At 44.0% G+C, this 18,316-nt stretch overlaps 1 protein-coding gene across 1 annotated transcript in view; it reads left to right on the forward strand.

Moving 5' to 3' along the window:
- LOC138567725 (solute carrier family 25 member 35-like) overlaps positions 1-18,316 on the forward strand; it is a 328,461-nt gene that overhangs the window by 115,785 nt on the left and 194,360 nt on the right. Inside the window, exon 2 of the mRNA XM_069646202.1 lies at positions 9,989-10,054. Within this exon, the coding sequence (XP_069502303.1) occupies positions 9,989-10,054 (66 nt within the window). The remainder of the gene's footprint in view (positions 1-9,988; positions 10,055-18,316) is intronic.

The following is an 18,316-nucleotide window of genomic DNA, read 5'->3' on the forward strand; positions in this document are numbered from 1 at the left end:
TATTCAAGTCACAAACCCCACAACAGTTCACTTTTCCAAGTTAACCAACCACCCCCTGCTTCTAACACCTTTTCCCCAGCCCAGTACTCAGACACTCTACCCTCACCCCCCCGTTTCCAACATGAGCACTTTCCTACACCACGAAAGACGATGGACTAACACTAGAGCCGTTTACCTGACATGTCCCAATACAAGGGTCAGGCAAAGTCGGGCAATTGACCAGAATCACACACACCTGATGGCCCCTTCCATTCCCCCACATGGATACAAGGTGGAGCACTAGAGCACAATAAGAGCAAGGCAGACGCACAACGAGACAGCTATTCAAACACAGCAGTTCAAGAGGAGGAGAAAGGAGGCAAGAATCAAAAGGGTAACAAGGAGAGAAGCGACCTTGCCCTTTCCACCCAGACCCGCGAAGCCTCTGTGGAAGGAATCGAAAGACTGTGAACAATAACCAAAGTGTGTTGCAGCAGAGATCAATAGTACATGGAGCATGCCTACGCTGATAAGCAGGACAGAGAAAGACGCCTGCAACTGTGTTACCGTCCTTGACTCCAGGTACGAGGAAAGCCAAGCGGCTCATCACAGCCGGTGAGTCGAGGGGGAAAACCGAACTGTGTTAAATGAAAGTCGCAAAGTGGCAAATTAAGAAAAGTTCAAAGAACTGTAAGGGAACACCAGCAGCAGAGGGGACCGGCACTACATGGGTGCTCATTCAAGAGACTCTGGTTGATCCCGTGATTGTTAGAACTACCAATACCAGTAGGCCCTAGGAGAGCCGCGAGAAAAAGGTTAAGTGGTCATACAGAGGTTTAGCAAAATCCCCTGTACAGTCAAAAGTCTTTGACCGACAAACCAGTGAAAACCCAAGGGAAATGAATCCTGCATAATAAGAAAGTATTAGGAAAAGTAGAGTTGGCAAGAGTGAACCCGACTGAGGGATGCCGATGGAAAGGGGCGAAGCCTAAAGTGCCAATGAACAGTGTGTTGACAAAGGTGAACCCAACAAAGGGATGCCCACAGTGACCTGTTTAAAAAAACATTAAGACATGTGAATGAGAGGAGAAATAGTTTTGCACACCAAGTCATAGTGAAGCCGACAGAGGGAGGCTAACATTCAAGAATGGTCTGAGCCCGGAAGAGGTGGATCCAAGGGTGAAAAGTCGTCACCCAAAGATTTGTGAAAGCAAAAGGAGGAAGTATGTGAATGAGAGCCGTAGTGAAACCCGACAGGGGGAGGCAATCAGTCGAAGGGTCTGAGCCCGGAAGAGAGGGATCCAGGGGTGGAAAACCATCAACCCACCGACAAATTAATGCAACAGAGAAATCATTTGAATACAAGCCAGAGTGAACCCAAGCGAGGGTGGCTGATATTTGAGAGGGGTCTGAGCCGGGAAGAGGGGGACCCAGGGGTGAAGATTCATCACCTCAAGTGTAATCCACAAGGAATTTTTGTTTGTTATTTTGAACCTATTAGGCCCTCGGAAGCAAGAGAGTCAACCACCGAAGGTCCTGATATCGATAGGAACTGTTTGTGGATCTGAACCCTGAAGAGGGGGAATCCCGTGGTGATAAGTCATCACCCAACGTCGATACAGAAAGGTACTTTTGTTTATTTTGAATGCATCAGGTCCTCAAAGGCCAGAGACTTTTTGGTAGAAAAGAGACTTAACCACCAGAGGTTCAGATACCTGAGAGCGGAACTGTTGTCTCGTGCTGGGAAGGCTCGAACGTCTACTGTGCTCCGGAGTCCCGCCTTGTCCCGTGCTTAAAACGTGGGGAAGGGAGACCCTATCAACCGCATCCTGACTTATCATTTGTGAACACTTCTTTCTTGTTAATCCTCTCCCACACGCTTTTGTATTTAGTTGTAAGGACTGGCAATAGGTTTTTCTTAGTATAGGTCTTTTTATTTGACACAACGCCACTAGGACTGCCTTATTATTTGACGGGCGTAGCTTACTCCCATATTAGATTTAGGTTTAGATTAGGCATTTTTTCCAACCCTGATATCAAGTTTAATAAACACGCTTGAACTATGATTACTTGTCTGTCTTTACTGTTGCCACCATGAGTTCCTTACACTAAGCAGACAATTCCTGAGCCCTAACAACTGTCTCGCACTCTCAAGAGCCATCATTCTGAGCAAACTTGACTAATGCAACGCCCTTTTCAAGGGTACATCTTCTTCTAACCTATCAGAACTACAGCTGCTGCAAAACAAAGCCCTGCGTGCGGCACTGGGCCCCTGCAAACCAGATTACATATCTGCTACCCGCTGGAAGTCCACTGTCTACCTATAAAAGCTTGGATTGACTCAAAATATATCCATTGCACAGTGTTGCATCTACAAGGAAGCCCCCAAATACTTGAATGACCGCATCGCAAAAAAACACTGTTGCACTCTCCGCTCCTCCAACCAGCTTACACTAGTAGTCCCACGTTTCAAACTTGCCAGAGCGGATGGGGTGAGCTTCAGCACCACGGCTCCTTCCCTTTGGAACTCTCTTCCTCCGCACCTACAAAATGAGCCCTCATACCGTGCATTCAAGAAACCTTTGAAAACTTGGTTATTTAATAAGTATGACTAACTATTACGTATTTGCTACATCCTACTTTGCTTTCACCACCACCTTACCTATTTAATGCTCTTGTCTACAACTTTACTACTGTGTCCACCTGTACAAACGCTGTGATACCCGTGGGTCTGGGTGTTATACAAATGCCAAATAAAATAAATATACAGTGACCATGGTCAAGTAGGCCCTAAAGAAACCTATTGGTGCAACATGTACAGCGCCATGGCCAAAGGCTGTGGCCACTGGCCCTGACTAGTGGCCCTTGTATAAACTATAGCATACCAAAACCCTTGAAATTCATTAACTTTACTTGAGGGACAGTTAAGGTGATCAGAATGAACGCAACAAAACCCTTGAAATTCAGCAGATGTGGGAAGTGATGATCATCTTAACTCAGCGTGCACCCTGTTGCAAAGCCAATGAGCATATACCTAACAGATGGCATTCACAATGACATACAAAATGAGATGCCAGAGAAATGGCTCATTGGGTTGAGCTCTTGCTGCTGTGATCTGTTTGTGACCTGCAGGTCCCAATCCCTGCAAGGCAAACTCAGCCTTTCGTCCTGCTGAGGTCGATAAATGATATCAACTCTGGTGGGGTTATATTGTATGTATATGTGTTCTGTGGAAAGCACTTAGGCGTAATCGCTGTATAAATAACACATTAGATCCTAGGGGTCATCACTGAGGGGACACAGACTTAAGATGATCATCACTTCCCACATCTGATGAATTTCAAGTGTTTTTATGTCTGTTCAAGACAGTCTTGCTCCAGAAGAATGATGTCCTTCTTCTGGACTAGGGCTAAAAGTTCACTCCTGGTTTTGGCTTCTTCTTGGGGGGGGGAGGGGTGCTTGGGTCCATTCCACTGGTCAAAATTGTAGTCCAACAAAAAAGAAAGTTCTAACACTTCTCTCTGTCAGGTACAACACTTTGCATGATAACGTCTTTTCAGCTTTGGTTACCAGGATAATTACTCCCTTCTCCCAGTGTCTTGATTTGACAGTTCAACTGGCTCACAACTGAAGGTGAACCTCTAGCGATGGCTTGAAGGTGGCCATATGGACTGTCCTACTATGAGTATAATATATACATAATTGTGTGTTTGCAAAAGTAGTGGGATTTTTACAGGCAGTAAATTCTTCTTTTTGTATAAAATGTTTGTGATTGTGTGACGATGTAGGTGACATTAATGTTTTTTTTTAATTTACGTGGCGCTTTGTTTACATATGCCATCACCCGCACTTTGGCGTGATGACGTTATCTTGTAAGCAGGCTGGTCGCGGGCACAAAATACCTAACCTATGTAATCTTTTTGTTTTTGTCGATACTGACATATTCAACTTGCTATTTGCTATGTATTAGACCCCGATATTTCACTTTTAACATTGTGATTTCCACCCGTTGCTCTCAGATTGCGTCATACACGCATGCGCGTGATGACGTCATTCGTCTACACGGCATAAAATGCGTTGCAGCGTTGACAATGGAGACGGACATCCTCCCTGGAATCCTGCCTCCATTGTACATCGCTTGTGACTAAAGGTAAGATTGTTTAAATAATGTTGAATCCTCCTCTTCTTTTTGGATTACCTCTGCATGAGGTTAAGATTTTAATCTAACAGCACTGAATTGGTCCCCATATCGTCCTCTCTACTTAGCTTTTAGATCTTGCCTTGTGCTGAAGATCAGTTTAACGCACATACTTACCCTGTCGGGACCTCCATTCTGGAGTTTTCGTGCATACTTGAGTAAGTGTCAGTTTTGCTGGTAATTCTACTTTCTTAAACGGACTGTTTAGAGGCTACTATAGTTTTCCTCTCTACAAAAAGCAATTCTCTCTTTTTTCCAATGTAGAATTGTTGTTCATCCCTGCACGAGTGGGGATCTACTTTACAGCGAATCCAAGGTTTTGAATACAGAAGCACTTTTTTTTTAAAAAACATCACAAGGTTAGACATTTTTGAGATTCTCTTATCTGTTTGACATTCTGCTAATTCATTTTTTACATGGCCGTTCAAGCCCCATAAAATCAGTATGAGGCATCTTTTCTCTTGACCAGTATCACTCTTAGGTCTGGTAGTTATAGCCAGAGGATATATTATGTCCCATCACATACTGGTATAAGTTTAATTATGTATCTAATACATCACTTGGTTTGATTTTTCTTTATGTAGTCCAAAGATCTTAGCAGAAACTGTTGGTTTTTTGTAACATATTCCAGCCAGAATTTGTTATATTTCTGCACTCTGATGTAAATATTGTATATACATTTTTTCCAGAATTTGAATTGCCCCTGATGAAGAGTGTGCATACACTCGAAAAGCGTTGGGCCCTCTACAGTTCTACCATCATGAATAAAATGAAACTTGGTTCTTGTGATATAATCTGATTGAATGTTTTTTTTCCAAAACTGACTTTTGCCTCTTTATAGTATAATCATTTACTTGAAATATTGTGTCTTTAAGATATGAATTATTGGTCTGGTGTTCCAGACATACGAAAGTGTGCAGGGGACGTGAGTTCCCAATTGGGAACTTGTTTGTTCTGATGTAGGTGACATCCCCAGCAGAAAAGTAGGGGCCCAAAAAAAGAAAATAGAATGTTGATGCCAAATACAGCTTGTTACTTTTCCCAGAATTGTGGGGTGTGATTGTTGAAATAGGGGGTGTTAAATTAGCGTTTGCCTTTGCAGAATTCAATTTGTGTGCTATTGTTTGGGTATTTTCCACACATTGACTCCCCATGGCCATGCTAATTCCTATGGCCAATTCCCACCCACTATTTTCCACTCCTTGGCAAAGACAGATACCATTGCGATCTCTTTGAGCCTAGATCTGTGCTTTCTGAGCAGTCTACGGAAAAGGTAATGGCTAAATTGCACTTATGAACTGGATTATCCAGCTCCTGATGTAATAAATATCTTAGCCAAGTGTACCTTTAGCCACTTGATTTGTAAGCAGTATGCTCCCAATACATCTGTTCCTTGTACTGAATTCCCATTAATTTGCAGACACTGATATAACATGCCCAGATACTTGCATTGCCATTTTACCAGTACGTGGAAAATGTGTATTCCATGCCTACACAAAAGCACAAACTATTGGCTTTGCCAGTGATTGCTTCTTTTGTATTCTCAGTTTGGAATCCTATCCAGTTAAATTTCTAGATGAAGATCACACCTTGAAGGGACTTGGGGATTTCAAATTAAGGCACAAGATTTCATGCTACTATTTTTGGTGCAGAAGATGCAAGGCCACCAATAAACTGAGATCCGCTTTTTAAAAACTCTTTTACTCTGCAGGAAGCTTGTCTCTGACGGACCCTGCTCTTTGCACAGTACCTGTCAGTAATTGACACTTGCATGTATCTTTGCTACTGCTGTTCTAAAAGCTTCCTGTATACCGAACTAATTACCCAATGCGTTCAAAGGCAAATTGTGTTGTGATGAATCTAGCAATATCGTCCATGATTCTCTGGAGGGAAGCTTCTCCTATGTGGCCTGGGAAAGGCAGAAGGCTCTAACCTTGGGGGTAGCTATCTGGGTTCTATGTCCTTTCATCGTTAGGCATTTCTACTCCTGCAATTTAAACATGTATAAAATAACGAGAAAGTTCATCACATTTTTTCTTTTGTTTTTTGGGGGTCCCCCTCAAACCCTTCTGCCCCCACCTATTTTAACTATACCAGACCATCCCAACCCCTAATCTGCCCTTTCCCACCCCCCCAAAAAATGTGATTAACTTTTTTGTTATTTACACGTTTAACATGCAGGCATAATAATACCTTACGATGAAAGGACGTTGTACTGCTATCTGCAGGAGGGCCGCACAGGGTAGGCAAACTCCAGAGGGACAGAAGAATGCTAGATCAAAATAGTCTTGCAGTCACAATTACCAATAACACATATATACATACATACATGGCTTATTGGGGTATAGATGAAGAAATCCCACCTTACGGCAGTCAAACACCTTATGTGCCCCCCTTTTCAGTAGTGAGATGAGGAAAAGGGATTGAGTAATGAAGATGACCAGAAGCACTAAGCCAACGCTGCTTTCTAGTCTTTGGAAAGCGTTACACCATGCCAGGAAGTTTAAAGTTGACACAGTTGAGAGAACACCAGAATGAAGTGGGAGGCAGAGGCTGGCTCTGTCAGTGACTTGTTCTCATGCCGGTCAAAATGCTGAGGACAAACAGGCCGCCAGAAGCAGCGCTGAGACTGACACAAACAGTGTGCAGAAGAGGCGAACCGAAGGAAAAGTACTGCTTAAGGACCCAAAGCAAAGCCATGCGCAGCAGAGGAGGGCAAAGCAAGCTTATTTCGCTCACAGGAAGAACGGCAAGTCAGCGAATCAGAGAAGCAAAGACACGAGGAACACCAAAGCTGCCTGGAAAACCCAGAGAAAGTGAACGGGATACCAGAGAGCGTGTAGGTCAATGCCATGTTGTGTTAATTAACAGCATTGAAGAAACTGATGCGGCTGCAAGCAATATTAGAAAAGGGTCAGCGACTCAATATTTAGAAAAGATTGTTTTGTGGATGACCAAGAATGTGAACTTTGTGAAATAGTATGATATCGTGGCAGGAGAGTAAACCAGGAGAAGTGAACTTTGGGAAACAGTGTGACATCCTGGCAGTAGAGAAAACCGGGAGTGGAAAGTGAACCTGAAGTTGGGCAAAGTGTCAAATCAATACTTAAAAGGAAAGAATTATACCTTTTTGGAATAAGGAGTAAATATCCTAGCAGAAGACTAGACCAGGGACATAAAAAGGAGCAATTAGTGGTGAAGGGTAAAGTGATACACCCAGAGAACTGGAATAATGAAAGGGAATGGTGGATTTAAAGTGAGATGCAAGTGAAAACCAGTCCCCTTGGCATTGTGAAGTAAAGCGCACCATATGTGTAAGGGAAACTCCTGGAAAGGTTAATAACTTTTAAGATTGTGAATACTCAAAGAAAAGCATTGAAGGTTGTAGGCATAAAAGAGAAATGTTTCCTTAAGTGTGAAGCCTTAAAGAAGAACAGTGAAGCTCAAGGGAGAAGTCGTTCTCGTTGAACTTGTAAAGCAAAGCCTTAAGGGGAGAGAAACACTGGGAAGGAGCCCCACTTCATTTGAATAGTTAAACTTAGTGGAACTTTATCTGGAGTCAACGGATAGATACAGAAGGATAAGAAAAAACATATGGCAAGGGAGGATCCCTATTCCTGGTGGTACATTCTTTCTTTACTACACCGTAAACCTTATATTTTGGAACTCTGGAAGAAGGCTGCAAATTCCTAGCCTATAGAAATACCCATGTGCACATTATATTGTTTTAGAGTTTAAGGGTAAGATTAGGGTTTTTGTACACAGGACAGGGGACGCTCTTTTATTTAACATCCTGACGCAGTCGTTCTTTAGTTTTGTTGAGGCAGGGAAACCCCTTTTAGGTTAGGAATAGGTAGGCTTTCCCCAAACCCTCTTATTGATTTGAGAAATAAGTCTATAGCAAACAACACGCATGCCACTCTGTCCAGGTCTTAACTCTTGATCACTTAGTTAGTGCTCCAGATAAGATTTTGGAGGTGGGAGTATTTTACTCTGTTTTTAAACTTTTAGAGCAAATGTGATTTTAAGAGTAAACATGACTTTTCTCCTTTGCAAGAGAGTAAAATGTATATGACATCCAGCCGACATGTGCAAAAACTGTATGGCAATCATTACTATGCAGCAGCTTTCCGCATTGTGACAGAATACAACTTTCATTATTTCTGGCCATTTGATCTCTCCTGTATATATTTAAATGTTGAAAGCACAAAAACCTAGCCAATTATATAGTAAAGCAAACATGAATTGTATTGTGTGTTTTGAAATTCGATAGCAGAATTGTCCTTTGATGTTTAATGAAAGTCCTAATTTCCTGGAGCTATTACTACCTAATGGTATGCCAGTGTTATGATACAACAGTGCAGAGAGGCAAGGACTCCATGCTAAATTCTATATCTAATCTAGTGTTCAAATCGTTATTTATATAGCTCTTTTGGCAAAGCACTGTGCATATAACATATTTATCACAATTACTACCAAACCAAAGTCGGTACTCCTTACTCCTTTATCGACCTCAAAAGGATGAAAGGCTGAGTTCGACTTGCTGGGATTCGAACCCGCAACCTACAGATCACGCACAGATTGCAGCAACGAGCGCTCAACCGGCTGAGCTATCGTATTGGCTAACATCCTTCAGAGGTTGGTTAAATGAATATCGACTGAGGTATAATAATCACAGTACCTAGATGTATGACGAGCCATTCATGAAGCGCTACATAAAGTTAAATACCCATCTGCATTATCACAGGGACAGGTTTTGCTGAGTTTCTATTTCAATTTCCAATGTAACTTTCATTTGTTTGTTTTTGAACAGCGCTTGCACTTGCTTGAGAGTCAGGTTTTGGATGTTTTAATTGTAGTCTTGAGGATTTGAGAGGCTAGAACACATGTGATCAGTGTAATGACAATCACTCACCCTTGAACAAAGACTCTGCTGCCACTGACCATTTATAGTAATGTACCCCATTGACTGCAAGGTTGAACGGATGCAAACTAGACTGTGCATAGTCATCATTTTACACACTGTTTTTATAATTAGAGTGTAAATTAAATTATAAGTGTAAAAATGATCTGCCTCCACATGATTATGCACCCAGCACCGGAACTTTGAAAAATACAATTGTGCAATACTGGTTTGCTTTCACTGGAAAAAGAAAAGCATAACTTGTGAAAAATGAATATGAATTCTCAATTGCAACTTAGTTTTCCATCTTATTAGTTATAAATCCTAAAATTTGAAAGGCTTCAGAGAAATAAATTCTGTTTCAGAGGTGGCTTGCAATTACATCCGTGTAGATAAACATCAAAAGAAGCCTTCTGGTTTTTGTCAAGTTACCTGACCTTTGCACTGCCCTCTGCTCTAAACCTGTGTATAAATGTACCCAGGAAAATAATAAATCTGTCTTATTTACAAGACTTTCATGCGTAAAAAGGCCTCGTACCCACCTTATCTGGAGGCCTGCTTACAGTGTTTACCAATTAAATTAATTTCTGTCTATTGCTAACTGCCCACATTGCACTGATAATGTGTTTTCTTTTTGGAAATTCTATTGTGGTATCCTTCACTCTACTTGGTATCATGAAGTCGTTTCAGTACACCACAGAATTATTTGTAAATTCTCAGCACATCCACTTACCCCAATTTGCATATTTAGTAATTCTCCACTGAGAGGGTGTGTTGTAATGTTAATGACTTGAAGCGCAATTATCATATTGGTTAATGGTTAGTTTGACATCATATTGATTAAGACTGAACCAATGTGAGATGCGTTTAACAAGGGTCCATCTGATTAACATTTTTCGTCTCTGCAGGTGAAGACCCACCTACAAACCCAGTCGGCCTCAGAGATCGCAGTCGGACATCAACATCCTCATCGAGTAAGTATTATTCGGAATCTTGCAAAATCTTATAACTTAAAGCTGCATCTTGTACGTTTCTGGATCTTTCCCTGACTTTCTAAACTTTCTCCATGCTGGATAAGAAATTGGTTGCCTCAGGCAGGCACTACCTTCCTAGTGCTTCTCAAATAGTGATAATGTGTGTATGCATGTATTTTACCCGGAGTTCTCATCAACACTTGACTTTTCTTTATTTTGTTTGCGTGGCTGGTGAGGCAATCTCAAAACGCTTGAAAGTTTGAAAACATTTATTTGACTTAGCCCCATAGAATCCAAGCACCTGCAACATCAAGAATTGAATATAGCTCTGTGCCATTTTAGGCTACTATTTTAGCACAATCACCACAGGCTCTCAGGAGCTCCCACCCCAAAATTATCAACCTACTAAGTATAGACATTGGCCATGTTTCATTTGGATCCCATATAAAAAAGATTGTGTACAGAATACAACTGCTGCCTGGTGTGAGGTATGAAAAATGCCTTCAATTATGTTTGTTTCTAAATAGTTACAAATTAGTGTTTTTTTCTTTTCTTCAAAAGTTGTAATACAACTGGTGATGGCCCAGGTCTTTATGTTCACATTGCAAAATGGGGTGCAACAGACTTGTGTGTCATTTATTTAAATTGGAAGATCTTTGTTTAAAACAAACTAAGTCCTTTTATGGAGACATGGACCAGTTTTTAATATAGAATCCAAATCTGTAGAAGGGTCTTTCTACACGGACGTGTTTCCATTCCTTATTGAGTGGACCCATTAAAAAGCAATTGTAGAGACCAATTGTAAGCAACTGTTTTTGTAATAAAATTGGTAACATTTTGGAGTATTCAGCTATTTCGGGTAGTTGAGAATAACATGTGTGTGCTTATTGCTAGTGAGGCACCCGTATCATGCAATTGATTTATAATTAAGGATGCCTGTTTTATGGTATTTATTTTTCTGCCATTTCCATCTGTATTTATCCACATTTATTTTTTGTCATATAAAAACATAATTTGCAACCATTATTTTTCAGCATTTATTGTAATAAAAAAAGGCATTTATTAAATCACACATGCAGCCATATAGGAAAGAAATGCTAGCTTAATTTGTTTCCATATCAACAAACGGTTGCACCTGTGACTACTTCTGCCTTAAGATATATGCTGTCGACAATTTAAAGGACATGAATGCTATTTTTATACAACTTTTACACTCTCAATGCTTCCAATCTGCAATGTGATTGGCCAACGATGCATGATTGACATCATAGAGAACCAGACAGATATAACTGTTTTTTTCCATTTTTATTTAATAAATATAGACAGAAAGCAGATTGATTTCTGAAACCAGAAAACTGGAAGCTTTAATTATAATGGTTGAATAGCCAAATGTTGTTTATTCTGAATTATTGTGTCCCAAGGAATCCAACAAAACTGTTTGGGCCTGAAACACATGATTGGTTGTGAATGGTGAACTAGTAGTTTTGTCCACCACTTTTTGAAAACTCCTTGATGCCCCCCACATCCCCAAGATTGTGCCCATAGACGTGTTAATTGGCATATATTGCAACCCTACGCAAACTAAGGTGGAGGATTTAATTTCATTTACAAGTGAATCCTTGCAGTCCTGGATGGGAGATTGTGGTTGTCAAGCTATAATTCCTGGGGAAGATTTCACCTCCCCTTGTCTAGATCATTGCAAATGTTCTTTGCATTCAAGGTCTGAAATTGAAATCTTCAGGTTTAATGTGGTCTGAATTGTTTGACATCTGGGGCCTGTGCAAACATAATGAAAATGTAAAATCCTAAGTAAATCTACATGGTCTTGTGGGCCAAACTCTTCAAAAATAGATTTTTTTGTTGGTATATCGCCGACCTTTTTTGATGTGTTATGGGGTTTAAGGTGCCTTCTGAATCATTAGGGGATAACAAGTCGTTACATGCTTCTAAGATTTCACGTCTGGGCACAAATGTTACTAAAGGGCCTACACAGCATTCTGTAAATAGAAGTAGGAATCGTTGAAGCTGGAATCCTGTCACAATCCATATTTTTTAATATAGTCCTGACTAACTTTTGTGAGGGGTCAGAAATGTGAGCTGAACAACTTGGTAGAGGTTTTTCATAAGATGCCACTTTATCAACTCCAAAGGGTTTGACAAACGCCTCACTATCCCTACCTTGGCAAGGGTTTCCCTGGCTATCAAAATAAACTAAAGGAAACTCTTTAACAAAAGGAATCTGTCCCTCACACCTATGCATACAACACACTTAACAAGGTAATGTATGGCAATTCAGATATAACAGAAATAACAGTTCTCCAGCATTGGATCTTTCATGGATTCACATGCTTAGAATATTCCCCGTCGTCAGACTGGGAACCCTCGGTACACATATATAGTCGTTTCCTATAGGAAAAAACTTCCGACACTTGTGTGTCCTATCCACATCTACGTCCTCCCCGAGGACGTCCACGCATGCCCCATAGGACGTAATGGTATAAAAGCCCCGCCCCCGCGGGTCCCGTCAGATTTCAACCGTCTCCAAAGATAGTGGGATCTCCTCGCGTAGTCTCTACTTTCTAGGCTATCGTTGAAATTACTCGCTGGGTTGACCGAACGAGCCTCTGAGGTGTTTTTGGTCTTACCAGAATGTCGGGCAAACCGTTGTTTCGCCCGTGCGCCAAGTGCGGATTGAAGAAGGTATATGAGGGAGACAGCCATCTAGATTGTATTTATTGCCTCCACCCTCACCATTCCGCAGACCAGTGCGAAATATGTAAGGGTTTTTCTCAGAAAACCCTGAAAGATCGGAATCGGCGGCTGGTGTCGTGGTTAAATGACGGGGCGGGAGCATACCCTCAGTCGGAGGTGGGCTCCGTGCGCAGCGTCGCCTCGAAGAAAACATCGGGAGCCCCGCGCCGTTCAACCTCGTCGGAACCACCGGCGAAGAAGACTCGACCGGCGGAAAGGGATGTTCCACGAAGCCATTCTTCCAAGGAGTCTTCAAAAGAATCTTCAAAAAAGATACCATCATCATCATCGTCGAAAAAACAAGGGTAGGAAAGGCCAAAATCCTCCTCGGGCGATCCTCATAGATCTGCCACGAGTAGAGAATCGGATAAACGCAGGGAGAGCACCGTTAAGGCGGGACCGCCTAAGCCACCTGCAGGCCCACCGCCGACGACGACGAACCAGTCAGTGCCCTCACTGCCTCTGACGCAGTTGGTTTCCCCCGTCATCAACCCGATGACGGCGACGATGTCCTCGTCGACCGAAGTTCTGGCCTGGAGACCAGAAGTTTTTGATATGGGGTTGCCGGACACGTTACTGCAGGAACAAGCAGTGTCGATTTCCTCGAAGGAAGACGACGGTTTCAGGATTGCGGGCCCAGAAGACCTTGGGCTACGAGCCAAGTCGCCATCAGGAGCAACCTGCTCTCAGGTATTTACCAATACTCCAAACGCTCAATCGGCCCTGTCCATGGAGGTCCTGTCCTCCTTACACTCGCTGCTAAAATCATTGGATGAAAGGCTTCCACCTGTGGCGTCGACACCCCCCGTCGACGAACCCGCCCCATCACACCGTCCAACCAAAACAAGTGGAATTCCGGTGACTCCAGTAGTCCAGGAGGAGGGTGAGCTTTCGGACTCCTTATCTGACCGTGGGTCAGCATCGGATATCTCCCTGTCTCCATCTAGGGATCCATCCTGGGTTTCGGATGTGGAACTGGAAACACCAAAGAGCCCCACTCATCCATCGCCACCAGACGATATTGGCGCTTTTCACTCAATGATGGAAAAAGCATGTAAGGAGTTTGGCCTGGCCCAGCAGGAGGAGAAAAAGGACTGCTTTCTATTCAATCATATGGGTAAGAATAGACGCTCAATATTCTCAATACCCATTTCAGATCATGTCTGGAAAGAGGGTGTTCAAACCATGCGTCACCCGTTTTCTGAACCGGCCGTCAAAGGCCACATTGAAAAGAAATTTAAAGTGCCAGACTCTACCCCGAAGTGTCTTTCGTCCCAACCTACACCTGATTCAGTGGTGTCGGCAGCGGCGACGAGGAACGCCAAGGCTCAACACAAGAGTTCTACCCCTCCGGATAATGAGGCAAGACGCCAAGACGTGTTTGGTAAGAAGGTTCTTTCCGTGGGTGCTGCAACTGTGAAAGCAGCCAACTCTCTGGCTATTGTGGCCAGGTACGACAGGGAGATGTGGCACAGACTGGCCCCTATACTGGACCACCTTCCGGAGGAACATAGAAGAACGGTGATGTCTCTGGTACGAGAGGGCGAAGAGGCGTCGAATCATGCTATTAACATAGCGGTGGACCTGGCAGATTCGGGTTTTAAGCAGATAAACAACGGAGTTGTTCTAAGACGCCAGGCTTGGCTTAAGTGCACCAACTTCAGACCCGAGGTGCAGTACAAGGTATTGGACATGCCCTTCGAAGGTGACCTTCTTTTCGGAGAAAAGGTGGGTGAGGCCTTGAAGGGCATGAAGGAGGATTCGGATACAGCACGGTCGTTGGGTGGTCTTCAGGGTGGTAAACACTTTCGATCCTTTCGTCCTTTTAGAGGGGCATCTGGCAACTCAAGATTTTCTACACCCAGGGATAGATCCTTCGGCAGATCGGCGTACCCTTCCCAAGGATATAGACGCGCCTCTCAAAACTCAAGCCGGCGCAGAAACTTCCAGTCATCCAAGAGACGACCGACCTATTCGTCGTCCACGAGCAAACAGAAAGACCAGCAATGACGGAAAGCGCACCGTTCTGGGAGGAAGAGTGTCAAGCTGCGTCAAAGAATGGGAAAACATCACAACAGATCAGTGGGTGCTGGACACAGTGAGGTACCGACATTCTCTACTATTCAAATGCAAACCTCCAAAGTGTCCACCTATACCCGTACCCCAACCACATCTGGACAATTTGCTGCAGGAAGTAGCACTTATGTTACAGAAAGGTGCCATAGAGTTAGTCCCTGCATCGCAGAAAGGCCAAGGGGTATACTCGCGGTGTTTTGTGGTAAAAAAAGCCGAACGGAAAATGGCGTCCCATTCTCGACCTACGCGACCTCAACGAGACCTTACAGAACCAGAAATTCAAAATGCTCACGCTGCAGGAAGTGATCAGGTCTGCTCAAGTGGGAGATTTTTTGGCATCTCTAGATCTGCAGGACGCGTACTTCCACATCCCTATGTGTCAAAAACACAGGAAGTTTCTGAGGTTCATGGTAGGTCAGACACACTACCAATTCGCAGTGCTCCCGTTTGGTCTCAAATCCTCCCCAAGAACGTTCACAAAATGTTTGGCGCCCGTGGCAGCCTGGCTGAGAAAGAAAGGGCATCATGTATACCCGTACCTCGACGACTGGCTGGTGAGGGGATCCTCCTCGGCGTCGACCGACAGCATACAGGCTACCTTACAGCTTCTGCAACGACTGGGGTTCGCAGTGAACTTCGAAAAGTCCTCTCTAAGGCCATCAAACAACTTAAAGTTCTTCGGAGCTCAGTTCGAAACCCAGTCGGGAATAGTGAAGCCTTCCCTAGACAGAATGTCAAAGATCAATCGGCTGACGAGTCAACTACGTCTACATGGCACACTCTCAGTGAGAAAGTATGTGGCGATCCTAGGTTCCATGGCTTCCTGCATCCATCTAGTAGCCAACTGTCGATTGTTCATGAGGCCGCTTCAGGAATTCCTAGCCGACAGATGGAAGCAGTCCACGGGTCGGTGGTCGGACAGGCTAACCGTCGACGACGACGAAATCATCCGAGCCCTCCAATGGTGGAAAAGCTTTCACAACCTGGACAGAGGGGTTCCTCTACAAGAACCCGAATTTCAGAATACCATCATCACAGACGCATCCCTGACGGGGTGGGGAGCACACATGGACAACCACCAAACCCAGGGCAGATGGGCTCCCACCGAATCACGCCTACATATCAATGTACTGGAACTGAGAGCAGTGAGATGGGCCTTGAAATCATTCCTCCCACATATCAAGGGGTCGAGAGTGCTGACAGACATATCAAGGGGTCGAGAGTGCTGACAGACAACACGACAGCCATGTTCTACTTGATAAAACAAGGAGGCACGAGATCCAGGACCCTTTCTGTGGAGGCTCAAAAGGTATGGCATTGGGCTTTGAAACACAACATATCTATAGTGGCTCACCATCTCCCAGGAGTGAAGAACGTACAAGCGGATTCCCTGAGCTGGAGCATGGCTCAGATACACGAGTGGGAGATGGACACCATTCAGCTGCAAAGAATCTTCAAAAGGTGGGGTCACCCCTCAGTCGATCTCTTCGCAACGAAAGAAAACAAGAAATGCGAGCAGTTCGCGAGCAGATGGCCTCAGAAAGGATCCCTAGGGGAAGCGTTCTCATTTCCGTGGACAGACAAGTTCCTGTACGCCTTCCCTCCGTTTCCCCTTATACGGAGGACAATACAGTGGATTCGCAGATACAAATGCCGGGTCATTCTGGTGGCACCGTATTGGCCGAGACAACCGTGGTTTTCCGACCTACTACACCTATCGTTGGAACAACCGATAACTTTCCAGAAAGTTCCGAATCTCCTATCCAGGGACAAGGGAACGGTGTGGCATTACAATCCGGACAGCCTCAACCTGACGGCATGGCTCCTGACTTTGCAGAATTTGGCAATTTAAAAGTCTCGTCGGATTGCCAAAAAATTCTGCAGGCGGCTAGGGCTCCTTCCACTAACAAGTCATACATATGCAAGTGGCGAAGGTTCTGTATGTGGTGGCAAACACAGCACGAAATTCGGCCTGGGGAAGTAACTCCTGAACAAATTTTACTGTATCTTCTGCACCTAGCAGAGAGTGGGCTATCCTCGTCATCCATCAAGGTGCACCTGGCAGCCATCTCAAGGTTCACGAGAAGGAGACATTCCGCACCATTATTCAGCGACAGACTGGTAAAACATTTCATGAGGGGTCTCTTTAGAACTTTTCCCCCTACGAAGCGGTTCCCACCGTCGTGGAGTGTAAATGTGGTGTTGGCGGCTTTAATGAAACCTCCTTTCGAACCAATGCCCTCTTCATCCATGCAGTTCCTATCGTGGAAGCTGGCTTTCTTAATTGCCATTACGTCAGCTAGAAGAGTGTCGGAATTACAGGCATTAGTCATAGACCCTCCATATATGAGATTCTTTAAAGATAAAGTGATACTATCAACTAATCCTACTTTCATCCCGAAAGTACCGACGGTCTATCACAAGCACTCGACCATTGCTCTCCCTACTTTCTTTGCGACCCCGTCGTCGACGGCGGAAAAGGCTCTTCATACGCTCGATGTGAAAACAGCGTTAAAGTTTTATCTGCAAAGAACGCAGGAACTCAGAACTACCAGACAGCTGTTCATTGCATATGGTCCGTCGACGAGAGGAAGGGCAATCTCCAAGCAAGGACTGGCCCGATGGGTCTCGTCGGCAATTGCTTTTAGTCACTCCAAGGCCGGGAGACCCCTACAAGGGCACCCTAGAGCCCATTCCACGAGATGACAGCCTCCTCCGCGGCGCTGTGGGCAGGAATTCCTCTGACAGACATCTGCCAGGCGGCGGCATGGTCAGTCCCACACACGTTCACACGCCATTACTGCCTGGAAAGGCAGCATGCGGATGAAGTACAGATGGGAAGGGCAGTTCTGCGCCATCTGTTTCAATGAGGTAAGCCAAAAACGGTGAAGCTTTTGTCTTTTGCCTTGTCTATACTGGTTCTTTAGTGTGTAGGTTTTGAGTAGAAATATATATATATATATATATATATATATATATATGTATGATGAATATGTATATATCGGAAAATATGTTGCTACTTATGTGCCTATATAATTAGGTTTTGGGGTGTTTTTGCGGTGTATGTTGCATTGCATTCTCACCACCTTCTTTTAGGATACTGCTATACAATCTATTCTAAGCATGTGAATCCATGAAAGATCCAATGCTGGAGAAGGGAGTAGTTTCTTACCTGTAACTCCATTTCTCCAGCATTGGTATCTTTCATAGATTCACATGCGCCCACCAGCCTCCCCGAAATGCAAGGTGCAAGATATGTGCATAAACAGGTTTCCCCCTTTCTTCTTTGGAGGGGTCGAAATCTGACGGGACCCGTGGGGGCGGGGCTTTTATACCATTACGTCCTATGGGGCATGCGTGGACGTCCTCGGGGAGGACGTAGATGTGGATAGGACACACAAGTGTCGGAAGTTTTTTCCTATAGGAAACGACTAT

This window comes from Ambystoma mexicanum, chromosome 1p (genome assembly GCF_040938575.1).
Source record: "Ambystoma mexicanum isolate Mex_15411 chromosome 1p, UKY_AmexF1_1, whole genome shotgun sequence".
NCBI lineage: Eukaryota > Metazoa > Chordata > Amphibia > Caudata > Ambystomatidae > Ambystoma > Ambystoma mexicanum.